General features: G+C 45.1%; 1 protein-coding gene across 1 annotated transcript in view; it reads right to left on the bottom strand.

Annotated features, from left to right (window-relative positions):
* Positions 1 to 13,435, bottom strand: part of ABCA4 (ATP binding cassette subfamily A member 4) — a 121,655-nt gene that overhangs the window by 41,490 nt on the left and 66,730 nt on the right. Inside the window, 5 exon segments of the mRNA XM_015563861.1 lie at positions 1,161 to 1,292; positions 4,093 to 4,267; positions 5,917 to 6,006; positions 8,763 to 8,828; positions 12,984 to 13,188. Coding sequence (XP_015419347.1) covers positions 1,161 to 1,292; positions 4,093 to 4,267; positions 5,917 to 6,006; positions 8,763 to 8,828; positions 12,984 to 13,188 — 668 coding nt within the window.

Genomic DNA, 13,435 nt, shown 5'->3' with positions numbered 1-13,435 from the left:
GCTGAAATATCCAACGAGAAGGGGCAGCTTAAAAGTACATGTATACAATGGCATAGTATGTAAACATCAAAAAGTATTTTTAGAAGAATGTGTAATGACATGAAAAGATAGATGATGTTCATGATATCTTAGATTAAAAGAAAGCAATCACATTTTTTTAAAATGGCAGTTTATAAAATTGCATGCCGTGTTTTACTCTCCTCTGTAATTTTAAAATATATGTGTATATCTATATATGCACAGGAGAAAGTTCTGAAAAATTATATACCCAAGTGTTATATTTGAGAGAGAGAGGAAGGGGCAGTTGGAGAGAGACAGAAAAATCAATTGGTTACCTCCTGTAAGAATCTCAACTAAGGATCGAACCTGCAACCCAGGCATATGCTCTGACTGGGAGTCAAACCACTAAACTTTTGGTGCATGGGAGGATGCTCAACCAACTGAGCCACACTGACCAGGGCTATAGGGGACTTTACTTCCCTTCTTTTAATATATATTTCCTTCTTTATTTTCTTTAATGACTTTCTTAACTCTTTAGATAAGAAATAAAAGTTTTGCCGAAACCGGTTTGGCTCAGTGGGTAGAGCATCGGCCTGCGGACTGAAGGGTCCTGGGTTCGATGCCTGTCGGGGGCATGTACCTGGGTTGCGGGCACATCCCCAGTGGGAGATGTGCAGGAGGCAGCTGATCGATGTTTCTCTCTCATCGATGTTTCTAACTCTCTATCTCTCTCCCTTCCTCTCTGTAAAAAATCAATAAAATATATTAAAAAAAAAAAAAAAAGAAATAAAAGTTTTGGGGAAAGCAACTGAAAGCCTCCTGAAAAGTCATTTTCAGTGCCTGGTTAGAGGGAAAATGGGAGGCTGGTCACCTCTCTTGGCAGAGGGAGCACTTTAGGACTGAGCAAAGGGCCCAGGATCAGCCACCCTCTCAGAGAGAAGAGTGGTCACTTTTATGAGGGAGGAGACCTCAGGTCCTAGCACCACAGGCACAGCCTCATTGCAAGCAGGACAAAGGACCGTGAACCTGGGGAAACCAAATAAGGTCATTGCCTCCTGCTTCCGGAACTGGCATCCCTGACCTGGGCTCTAGAGAACATGTGTGTTGGGCGCAGGGTAAGAAGAACACATGGGGAGGGTCTCAATTCCTGTTCTACTTACTGGGGGAACAGGATGTTGTGCTGGGGACACATGCCAAGGCTCTGCCGGACCGCATCCAGGCTGGTTTCAATGTCCTTTCCCCCAATGAGCACAGTCCCTGATGTTGGCGGCAACAGACCCGTCAGGATGGACCTGCCAAACATAGAAGTGAGTGGCATAAAGGATGGCCTTTAGGAGTGCCTTGGGGAGGCAGCCCCTACCCCAGGGTCAGTGGGAACTCTCACGGTGATTCCCGTCCATGGCTCTCAACTGAACCCAAATCATCCTTAGCTGTGGGGACAACAGCTTAGCACCAGTGTGTATGTCCGGGCCCGCATGTGCCTTCCTCCTCTGCACCTACTTCTTTCCTAGTGTTCCTAGGCAAGCTGATGGGCCTCCAGGATTCCCAGCTCTGGGATGTTCACTTACACCCAAAGGTCCCTCCCCAACTCAGCCTTTCACGGCTCAATAGAAGGAGTTCAGTACCTGGGCCAATGCTTTGCTGATGTCACTTTTACAAAGCACAGAGGAAGGGTCTTCGTGAAAAGCTCAGGCATTCAATATGTATTTGTTAATTGATTCAAGGCAGGTATGGGAATTACCACTAACCACATTGTTTTTTTGGATCCAAGGCATAAAGAGCCAACAGCAATGTCAGTCTTTTTGGAAAATGAGAAATAATGACGCCCATCTCATGAAGTTGTTGCGAGAATTAAATGAGTTAATACCTATAAAGCCCTTAGAACAGTGCCAAGATAAAGTAAACCTCAAAAATATTATTTGTATTAAACATTGTGTTTCAACCCCAGGGGAAGCTGCATTGCAGCAGTCGGTGAAGTAATGTGTTTGCCTGTGAGAAGCCCCGGGGCCCTGGAGAGAGCTCTCTGACCATATTAGTTAGCGAGGAGAGAAGTCAGAGGGATCTCACGCTGCCCCACCCAGCGCGGCCCTGAGTTCAGATACCATCTCAGGCTCTCTGAATTTGTACTTGGAAGCTGAAATCTCTGTTGATCAACCACTAGAGGGAAATAGAACCAAATATAATGGCACCAGCCCTGCATTCCATTCGCACTGAACCGCCCTCAGAGAACATTCCAGTGAAGGGTGTACACTGCTGTTCCTTCCTGGGGCTCTGACAGAAGCCAAAGGACTCGAGGATGGCGTGTCATATGGGTTCCTGCCCCTTAAGTGGGAGTCCTTGATGTCTCCGCTGCAACTTGGGAAGTGTTAGCTGTCCATGTCCTCCTCCTCAGCAGATGGCGCTCAGGTCCCTTAGAAAAGTGAGGGGAGCTGAGCCGTCTATGCTGAGCTTTCCCCTTCCCTGAACTTGGCCTTCAGTCTCCAGGCTGTTACCCGAGCAAGCATGTCAAACTCACGGCCAGCAGGCCACATGCAGCCCACAACAAATATTTTTGCAGCCCAGCCAGATTAATGGTATGTAAGAAACGTTTTAATAAAAATTTCATAAATTAATTTTTACAATATCCTGTTACACATAATCCTATATAATAAAGAGCTAATATGCAAATTGTTGTCATGTCATCATGCCAGGGCCGGGGAACCTGAGGCTGGGCCAGGGGACCTAAGGCCGGGCCAGGGGACCTGAGGCTGCCCCCCCACCTGGCAGGGCTTGACAGGGGACCCAAGGCTGCTCCCTCCCCCCTTTACAGGGCTTGATAGGGGTGGGGCCGGCAGGGTCTGGGTCTCATGTGATTTTGAGGCGCGCGCAGGTGGGCAGGGACTTGACTCTGGGTCCCATGGCACGCTCCAGACTCCGATAGGAGGGAGATTTTCATATATATTTTACTAATTTTCTTTCATCTCTGACACTTCTATTATAGAGAAAGGGCAAATAGCAATATTAAGTTATTTCCTCTAATTAATTCCCTTTTAATGTGCATGAATTTCGTGCACCAGGTCACTAGTTATTAATAACAAGCTACAATGTTCACTAATGATTGATTACTAGAATCATGTTGCATTCATTTTCCTTATGCGCCTTACATACCTTACGCGCAGGCGCACCATTTCTCTCCACTAATACTAGCAGCGAATATTTTAGCAGCCTATTGCCATGTCATCAGTCTTGGACTGACTTATTTGGTGTGTGCAAGATGAAATATTTCGCTTTCAGAGAATAAGAAAAATAGGTTTATTTGTATTATGCTTAGTAAATTGTATAGTTTTTCAGTGTCCAGTAAGTTAATGTTCAAGAAAAAATATTAATTTTTATTAAAATGTTCTATTATTTTATGTTAATGATTACTTATTTATTTCATCCCTTTGTATTCAGCAAGTCTCTATCAAAATAAACCTACATTCTTTGAATTTTGAAGCTTTTTTTTTTGTGGCCCACATAAACTTAAACCTTGTTTATTTGGCCCATGTTAGCCTCTGAGTTTGACATGCTTGCTCTAGAGACTGCACCCTTTTTACTTTCCCCAGAACCACCACCATAGATAGGAAAAGGAATGCTCTTTGCAAATAAGTAAGAACTATATTGACTGTGAGCATATGATGATGGTCATAACTTTATCACCACCACCGATGACAGTAATACTAGGGGGTCTGAGGGGCAGGGAGAAGGACTTGCACTGTCAGGGGCAAGAGACAATTGTGGGGGCCCTGGCTCTCCCCCCACTGAACCATTATGACTTGGTGGCTCAAGAAGTCACTTCAACTCTCTGGATGTCTACTTCCTTGGCACACAAAGGGGGCAATAAACGTGCCCCACCTCCCTCCACAACTTCTTGTGAGGATCAAATCAAACAATGTATGTCAGCGAGCGTTGACTACTGCAGTGTGCTTTATACATTCCTGGGACACAAATATAGAGCACGTTTTTTGTCACTAAAATTCAGTGTGAAAGAGTCGTTTGAAGCCAAGACTGAAAAAATAGAGCTGGAAAATGGCAGGACAAACGGCAATACAGCATCTTCGCCTGAAGACTCACAAGGTGGTGGTTTTCCCTGCTCCGTTGTGACCGAGGAAGGCGGTGATCTGGTTTTCGTAGAAATTAATGCTAAGACGGTCCACGACTGGCCTGCCATAGGGCTCAAAAACCTTTACCAGGTTCTTCACACACACCCCAGGAACCAGGCCTGGAAGCTCACGTTCAAAGAAGGAGTCTTGGAGGGAAAAATGAACATGAGGTAAATATGACATCTTATGTACACGTTCCCCACAATCCTTTCTTCAGACCACTGTCTTCTGCCTATCATTTCACCTGCCCCCATGGCTTTAGCTGTGACCTTTGTAAGGATGACTACAGAATAATAACGGTAATAGTGGGACCTAGTTGAACAGTCACTATTTTAAGTGCTTTATATAGAATATCCCATTTCACCCTTTTAACAGCTCCATGGGGTACATATTATTATGCCCATTTCTGTAGATGAGGAAACCTAAGACTCAGAGACATCAAGGGTCCAATCAAGGTCACAAGGTTCATGAGTGGCAGAGATGGGATTTGAACCCACAGTGCACTTACTATCTCTATGGGGAGTCAGCCCTAAACTCAATCTTCAATCCCAGGCCCTCATTCCCAACAGTCTGTGGGGCATTTCCTCATGGATTTCTGTAGCAGCTCAGGCTCCTCTTTTTCCCAAACAACACTGTCCTTCAGACTCTCCCATGTCCATTATGGGAGACATTCTCCTAGCCACCTTGGCTCAAATCTTTGAGGCAATGTGGACAAGTTCAGAGTTTCTCCAATGAAGTGGGTAGGACAGTCCATTTTCCCCAGTACTGTCCCTCAAACTCAACCCCTGCACTTTTCTACTCCCACATGCCCCTCCACTGCAGACCCTCATCACCATCGTGTCCGTGTCTCCCTGGCCTCTGGTCTCTCCCTGCTTTAGTTCACCCTATATAGCACTACTTAATTTGCATCTTAGCATTGTAGTCTGGGCATTTACTCCCCTGCAAAAAAGATCCCAACCCTTCTTATCTCGGTTCCTCCTGGCCTTGCCTATAACAGACGGGACCAGCCTCCAGCCCTTTGATTTCAGCCTTGGTTTTTCACTCTGAGAGAAGGGTCTTCCCAGACGCACTGTTGACTACAAACCACCTCTCTGAGGAGCTGCAGGCCACTGACCTGAGCCCTGTGAAATGGCACTGGGGGTGGGCCCGAAGCACGGAGGCCCGAACCTCTCCTGCAACCAGGCAAAGTCAGAGGCCAGGCTGCCTCTCTAACCCCGGGGTGAGAAGAGCGAGAGCATTTAGCATCCGCAGAGAGATGCATATGCTTAGAGAATGGAGCACACTGGGAAGCACAGGATGGCTCCAGAGGGAAGGGAAGGGAGGCAAAGGCCTTCGGAACACTTACAGCCTCACTCAGCAGCTCGGGACTCATTAGGTAACCCCCACGGCCAGGAAAGGCTTGTGAGGACTTGAATGAATGGGCATCTAGATTTGTGAACCACGAGTGAAGTCAGCACCACTACACTCTTCCCCCAGCGCACAGAAGCATTTATTTTTGTCTTTCCTTATAGCTCATATCCGCCTTAAGTCCCAGTGACCCAAGTTATTGTTCTTGCTAAATCCTCGGAAGTCAGCACATTTTTGCAACTCGCTTGGGATTTGCCTAACAAGGCAACATACTTGGTATTTGCTTTCTCCAGGAAATATGCGTTCATGTCTGGCCGGACCATTCATTCCGCAAACGTGCGGCTGGACCCTGGGAAGCTCTCAGGGTTAACCCTTGTCAACAGAGAGCGCCAGTTTCCTGGGTTCCTTTTCCCTGTCTCTGCTCTGCATTCTTTACTGAGGTTGTTACCTGTTACTCCTTCTGGGTGTTCCGGGTCCTCCATTTCCTCTGTTACGGGTTCTGTCCTTTCCAGGGCCCTTGCTTCTCTGGTTGAACATCCTGCACCAATCAGAAGGCTCAGTCACTCTCCTGGTGAGAGCTGTGCACCAGCAAAGGCAGAAAACGGGGGTCAGGGGTCGGGGCAGAGTTTCCTATCATAACTGGAAAACACAGTTTCCTCAAAAGGCCAAGTCAGGCCCTAGCCGGTTTGGCTCAGTGGATAGAGTGTTGGCCTGTGGACCAAAGGGTCACAGGTTTGATTCCGGTCAGGGACATGTACCTTGGTTGCAGGCTCTTCCCCAGCCCAGGCCCTGGTCGGGGCTCATGCAAGAGGCAACCAGTTGGTGTGAAGGACACATCGATGTTTCTCTCTGTCTTTCCCTCTCTCTTCTACTCTCCCTAAAAATTATTGGAAAATATCCTTGGGTGAGGATTAACAACAACAACAAAGGCCAAGTCAGCATTCCCAGGGACCAGCCCTGAGCAGGGCCCTGCAACTTCTGACCTGCAGGTCTGTGAGGTTCTGAAAGTGGCCAGCGGTGCCCCCAGTGGCCACATTGTGTGACCTTTGCCCAGTGCAGGGGGATTTTTTTTTTTTAACAGGAGTTTCATTTTATCCCCTTAACATGCCAGGAGAGGCCTCGATGTCAGATATTGTGATTAAAAATATATATTAACAAAACCAAGACTGAATTTGAAGTGGGTTAATTTTCGCTATCTCACCAGAAGTGCTTTTCACTCCAATCCCAAACATGTCAAAGCTGTGGTGAACCTTGAGGAAAAGTCCATTCAATGTGATGTCATGGGCAGCCAGCTTAATTTACAGGCTGAGAAATGGTTTACCAGAGTTGACCCTGGTGGTGAAGTATGGTTTATATAAACACACACACACACACACACACACACACACACACACACACCACATGTATGTCACAGACACATTCTCACACTCACACATACTCTCTCACACCACACCCCCACACCCACCCACATACACACACACAGAGGCATTTTTTTGTAACCTTGGCATTTGATTTAAAAGGACAGCAGGACATCCTGGAAGGGGAAGAGAAGCAGGAGAGCCAGCCAGCCGGAGAGGACAGCAGGGGCAGAAGGAACCACTGTCACCAAGCCCCTAAGGCTCCTCCTCAAGCTCACCCACATGAATGGGTGAGTTTATGATGCAGCAGCCAGCCAGGGCCTCTGTCCACACTGCCCTCTGCGGATGCACAGGTGTGTAGTGGAGTGGCAAATACTGGCCTGGTGGTCACTCCCGTACCTCCACTTCTGCTTCCTGAAGGGTTTTTAATCTATTGTCCATGATTCCTTTGATTATTATTAGTTATGATACTGTACTAACGTGTAATAAAATAGTAGGAGGAAATATTCTTCTAAATACTTTATTCTTTGGAGTGAGTTCCTTGTCGGGAAATGTGGTCCCAGTTCCAGACATTGACCCATGTGACCAATGGGAACTTGGGCAAGACACTAGGTGTCTCTTGGGCTCGATTTCTTCATCTGTGAAAGGAGGGCGTTAGTTGGAGAAGCCCAGCTCGCTTCTGATTATACAGAGATTTAGGAATCTAGTTCAGTCTAACCTGTGAGACAAATGAAAAATATTGGGCTTCTGTTGGCAAAAATATGTGATTCAGTTTTGAAGCAGCTCATTTGTCCTAAGATTTTATTTTTATATTTTTGAGAGGCAGAGAATCTGCTGAGATTGTAGAGGGGAAAAAGCCCACAAATCCTGATATTCATTGAAAGCAGAAACATTTCAGAAACACACACTTGTGTTGAAAATTCCCATTTATAACTTCAGAATATTCCCATTCATAATTTAATGGATTACAACTTTACTATAGTAGAAATTTATAAGTTTATAAATAGATAAGACAGACAAACCAACGTAATGGAAAAATACTGAGCTGTGGAAGTGCTGTTTGTTTGAAGCATTTAAAAGAAGAACAAAACCCACCCAAGCCTTTTAAAGGCCCAAGGCTAATCCCCTAGAGAAAACAAACAGCTATCTTAGCGCTTAAAGGATAAATGCTGGCGCAGGCCCAATAATATAAAGTTAAAAGCAGGTAGATGAGGAATAAACAGATTGGAAAATATTTCCTTTGTTTCCAGAACCTCCCAGCTCCGGGGGAGTCCCGAGCTCTCAGGTTAGGAATGTTTGCCGCCTTCTCATAACCTCACAAAAGAATCTGTGGCTTTTCTGGAACTCTCTCTAAGGCCTCCTGTCCTGTTCAGTAGGAAAGGCAAATTTTATCTAAGATGCATTGTGGCCAAATGCCCTTTGAGCCCTCTTCCACAACCACCATGAAGATCAATGCAAGGAGAGCCTGAGATATTTGCCTTGAAGACCACAGCCCCGCCTCAGCCTCTGGTCGAGTCCTTACCCTAAAGGGAATGAATTAGTTCATACTTTGAAAAGGTGAAGAGAAATGAAAAAGGAAGCAGGAGAAGATGAATGCAAAGGTTCCTTCATAATTCTGTGGATCTCTTTGCTTTAAACTGGAAAGCTGCAGAGGTCATGTGTACCCTAAGGTGGTTTGGCCTTCTTTTATTAGGGCAGTTTAATCCACTGGGCAAAGGGTGTGCAATGCTCAGCCACGCCCCGTTGGCCCAGACTCACAAAAGGTGTTCCCAGAAGCTGTGTGGCTGAGCTCCCAGGAGGCAGCAGAGCAATCAGGAATCACATGCTTGATGTAAGAGCCATCTCTGTAACCTACACATAGCCCATGTGTAGCCAAAGAAGTTAGTTTCAAACATTAAAGTGTGTTTTTTTAATTTTTAAGTTAAAAGAAACTCACCTTCGCCACCAAGCCAATAGGACTCTTGCAGAAGGAAGTACCAAGGAAGTGGTGTTCCATAGTCCCCTAAAAATAAGCAAATAGAGAAAGCCCACGTCATCCTGCCTCACCACAGTCTATAAGATCTAGAATTTATCTAAACCTCCAATTGTCACTACAGATATTTGTAGTTCATAAGCCTTCACACAGCTATCCATGGGATACCACAAAGACTACTCCTTCCAACATGTTTTAACACAAAATGTCATGTTTTTTAGGTGGAACCAGCAACACTAAGACTGATGATCTTGGGCGACATATAGTTTTCTAAGAAAACATTTTATTACAGAATTTAATCTTGCCCTTTTCAATAATTACCAGGTAATAATAAGATGACAACCACTAGCATTCATTAGATGCTCTTTCTGTGTTAGGCATTACTGTTAGCATGTTCCACATGTTAAATAATTTACTCCTCAAAGCAAGCTTAGGAGATAGGTGGGAGTAGTATTCCTGTGGAAAAGGAGATGGAGGCATACTGAGTTTGAGTCATCTACCCAAGGTCACAGCTAATAAAACAGAGATGCAGGGATTCTAACACTGGTATACTGGTTCTAATATCACTGATTTAAACTCTCCCCCCTCCAACACCCACCACCTCACTATGCTGGAACCATCTGGGTTTCAAGAAAAAGGTTCCCAAATCTCTAGTTCAGTTCTCTTAGCAACAGCGGTTCTCAACCTGTGGGTCTCGCGACCCCTTTGGGGGTCGAACGACCCTTTCATAGGGGTCACCTAAGACCAATGAAAAACACATATATAATTACATATTGTTTTTGTGATTAATCACTATGCTTTAATTATGTTCAATTTGTAACAATGAAAATACATCCTGCATATCAGATGTTTACATTACGATTCATAACAGCAGCAAAATTACAGTTGTGAAGTAGCAACAAAAATAATTTTGTGGTTGGGGGTCACCACAACATGAGGAACTGTATTAAAGGGTCACGGTATTAGGAAGGTTGAGAACCACTGCTTAGCAAGCTTTGCTCCCTGTAAAATGTTGATTTTGCCGGAATATTATGTTTTCTTACTTAATAGTTACGCCATGTTTTATGGCCGCCACTAGACTGTAAGCCCCTTTAGGGCAGACCTGGGCCGTTTTCAGAACCTGGTGGTAAACCTAACACTCGGGTGCTGCTTGGTAAATAGTTGTTGAACAAATTAAAGCTTTAGCTTGGCTAAAATAAAGTTCTTGAATTATGCATAAGTTTCATTCTCAATTCAGCTAATTTTCACTTATCTCCTTCTAATGGCCTAGTTAGACAGAAAAAAACTGCAGCTGAGAAAATTCAAGTGTATTGCTCAAAGTCACTGTTACGGGTTGAATTGTGTAGCCTCCTCATCAAAAAATGATGTGCTGAGGTCTGTAGTCGAATATAAAACATACGTGGTCTTCATTTTCAGTTTCTGGTAGAGCTAAAACCCTTGGACTTGTTATTCATAATGAGCCCATTTGTCAACCACACCTGAATTTATGCTACTGAGGTGATTCTGAAGGGCCCCTAAATAGCGTTATGACAGGGCGTGGTCACCAGAAAAACCAAGTATGTAAAAAGTGGATGGGAACTTTCAGTCCCACCCCCCATCTCTAGAGATGGGGTTATAAAAACTTGAACAACAAAATTCAGGAGCTTGGAGGGTAGTGCATCTGGAGAGAGCAGGGAAGCTCCATGAACCACCCCTCCTCTACCTCACCCTATTAATCCCTTCATTTGTCTGTTCCTAAATTGTATTCTTAATTATGGAGCTGTAACTAAGTAGACCACTTTCCTGAGTTCTGGTGAGTTGTTCTAGTGAAATATTGAACTGAAAGTGGAGGGGTCAATATTTGGCCAGCTGACTACAAATATTGAATTTGTAGTCAGCTGATCAAAGTGTGGCAGCCTGGGCACAGCATTTGCAGCTGACATTTGAAATGGGAGCAATCTATGGGACTGACTGAACCTGTGGGGTCTGTACTAATTCTGGAAAATTACTATCAGAATTGAATTGAATTGTTGAATTGAATTGGAGAACTGTTTGGTGTTGGAAAAATAACACATTTGGTATCAGAAACAAAGACACCAGAGCCCTCATAATCTGGGCCTTGTTTGGAAATCAAGTCATTGTGCCCTGGTTGGTGTTCTCAGTGGTTAGAGCATCACCCTGCACATATAAGGGTCTCAGGTTCGATTCCCAGTCAAGGGCATGCACCTGGGTTGCAGGTTCAATCCCCACCCCATTCAGAGTGTGTGTGGGAGGTTACCAATTGATAACCTCACACATTGATGTTTCTCTCTCTCTCTCTCTCTCTCTGTCTCTCTCTCTCTCTCTCTCTCTCTCTCTCTCTCTCTGCCTTTCTCTCTCTCTCTCTCTCTCTCCCTTCCACTTTCTGAAAATCAATGGAAAATATATCCTCCGGTGAGGATTTAAAAAAAAAGGAAATAGAATCATTGCAGGTGTGATTAGTTGAGATTAAGTCACACTGCAGTAGGGTGGGCCCGTAACCCAATGTGACTGATGTCCTTATAAGAGGATGACCACGTGAAGATAGACACAGAGAGAACAGCATGTGAAGAGGGAGGATTTTAGTGACACATCCACAATCCAGGGAATTCCAAGGATTGCTGAGAAACCAACAGAAGCTACAAAGAGGTAAGGCAGGGTCCTTCCCACACAGGTTTCAGAGGGAGCATGGCTCTACCAGCTCCTTGACTTTGGCTTTCTAGCCTCCGGAATCTGTGAGATGACAAATTTCTGTTGTTTCAAGCCTCCAGTTTGTGGTACTTTGTTATAACAGCCCGGTCCAAACCCAGGCCTCCTGACTCAGCCTAGTGATCTTTGTCCTATTTCAGACTTGCTGCCTTCATATTTCTGCCAGCACATGCTGCCCTGAGATGATCTGAGAGCTGTCCCTTGCCAGGGAGGAGGCTCAGCCTCCCTCTCCCCTGCCAGCTCCTGGCCACAGCATCGAGAGCCAAGCCATGGAAGCCTTAGCACAAGGTGGCTGCTGGTTGGCTTGGAGGCCACTCAAATGGAGGTGGGACTTCTCTAGCCATGAGGAAAGATTAATTTGAAGGAAAATCTGATTTCTCCAAAGCAAATACAAAAATATGCAAAAACAGAAAATTTTAATTCAGGAGCTGATTTTCCATAATGAAGATATTTATCTACCCAAAATAGGGTACTATTCTAGGCACTGAAACTATAATAGTGAACAAAACAGACCAGGGCTCGGTCCTCATGGTCCATATTCTATTAGGAGAGGTTAATACACAAACACATAAAGACATATCATGTCAGATGGTGATTTTTTTTTTAAAAAAAAAAAGTAGGATAAGGGAACATGAACACTAAAGGATTATTATTATTATTTTTTTAACAGTCCGCAGGCCGACGCTCTATCCACTGAGCCAAACCGGTTTCGGCTAAAGGATTATTATTAACATTGGGTTAGATATTTTCAGTCTGGAAAGATCCCAGTGATAAGATGACATGAGACTAGAGACCTGAACAAAGAGAGGAAGCAAGCCTTCAGATATGAGTGTGTGTGTGTGTGTATGTGTGTGAGTGTGTGTGTGTGTGAGTGTGTGAGTGTGTGAGTGTGTGAGTGTGTGTGTGTGTGTGTGTGTGTGTGTGTGTGTAGAAACACGCTCCAGACACTAAGAACAGGAGATGCAAAGGTCCTGAGAAGGAAATGAACTCAGTGTATTGAAGAACTACCAGTAAGGAGGCTGCAGCAGAGACACATGGGGGTGATAGGAGATGAGGAAGATAGTTGAGGCTGGTAATGAAGAGTCTTGTAGACCAGGGTTAGGACATTGGATTTTACTCTGAACAAGAGGAAATGCCACTGGAGAGACTTGAATGGAAGGTTAACACTGTGAAACCTAAATCTGAAGGATCTCTGAATACAGTGGGGAGAGCAGACTGGTAGGAGGTAGTAGCGGCAGAAGGAGGCCTGGACTGGGAACCTTGTGTAGAGATGGGGAAAGGGATCGGATTCTGGATCTACTTCAGTTGTGGAGTCAACAGCATTCACTTGAGGATTTTTGACTCCTGGATTTTAGTTTCAAATGCTGGTTCTGAGAATCCAAATGGAAAGAGTTCAGAAAAGATGAGATTTAAACTAGATGAAAGGGTAGGGTTGGGGATCTGAAGAACTACTTTTACTCAATGAATAGGAACAGTTACCTGGAAACACCTGGTCAAGGTACCAGGCAAGCAAGCCATACAGAGCAGCATCGAGGAGCATCATTTTCATGGACATCAGGAAACTGAATTCATCCCCTTCCATCGGACTATTCCCAATATTGCTCCACTGCAGCCCCAGGCCTTGCTCCTCAAAGCGAGCCAGGTACTCAGTGCCAAAGCCAAATGCCACAGGAGACAGCAGGCTCTACAGTGGGACAAAGAGGGCACATAAGTGAGCAGGGGGATTCTTACCCAACCCGGCAGTGCTCAGATGCTCACAAGGTAGGGAGAAGGGCCAAAAGAGGGTCCTCATTGTGTTCAGGTGTAAAGCCACCCCAGGAAGGGGTTAAGGCAGTCTTCCCACAGGACAAGAATTATAGGAATGCCTCCCAGGTCTCAGAGACTCGTGCCTACTATCCAGTAGGCCACCTCTCCCCTGATCAATGGAACAC

The sequence above is a fragment of the Myotis davidii genome, unplaced genomic scaffold (genome assembly GCF_000327345.1).
Source record: "Myotis davidii unplaced genomic scaffold, ASM32734v1 scaffold1335, whole genome shotgun sequence".
NCBI lineage: Eukaryota > Metazoa > Chordata > Mammalia > Chiroptera > Vespertilionidae > Myotis > Myotis davidii.
This window is presented reverse-complemented; position numbering and strand designations above follow the sequence as displayed.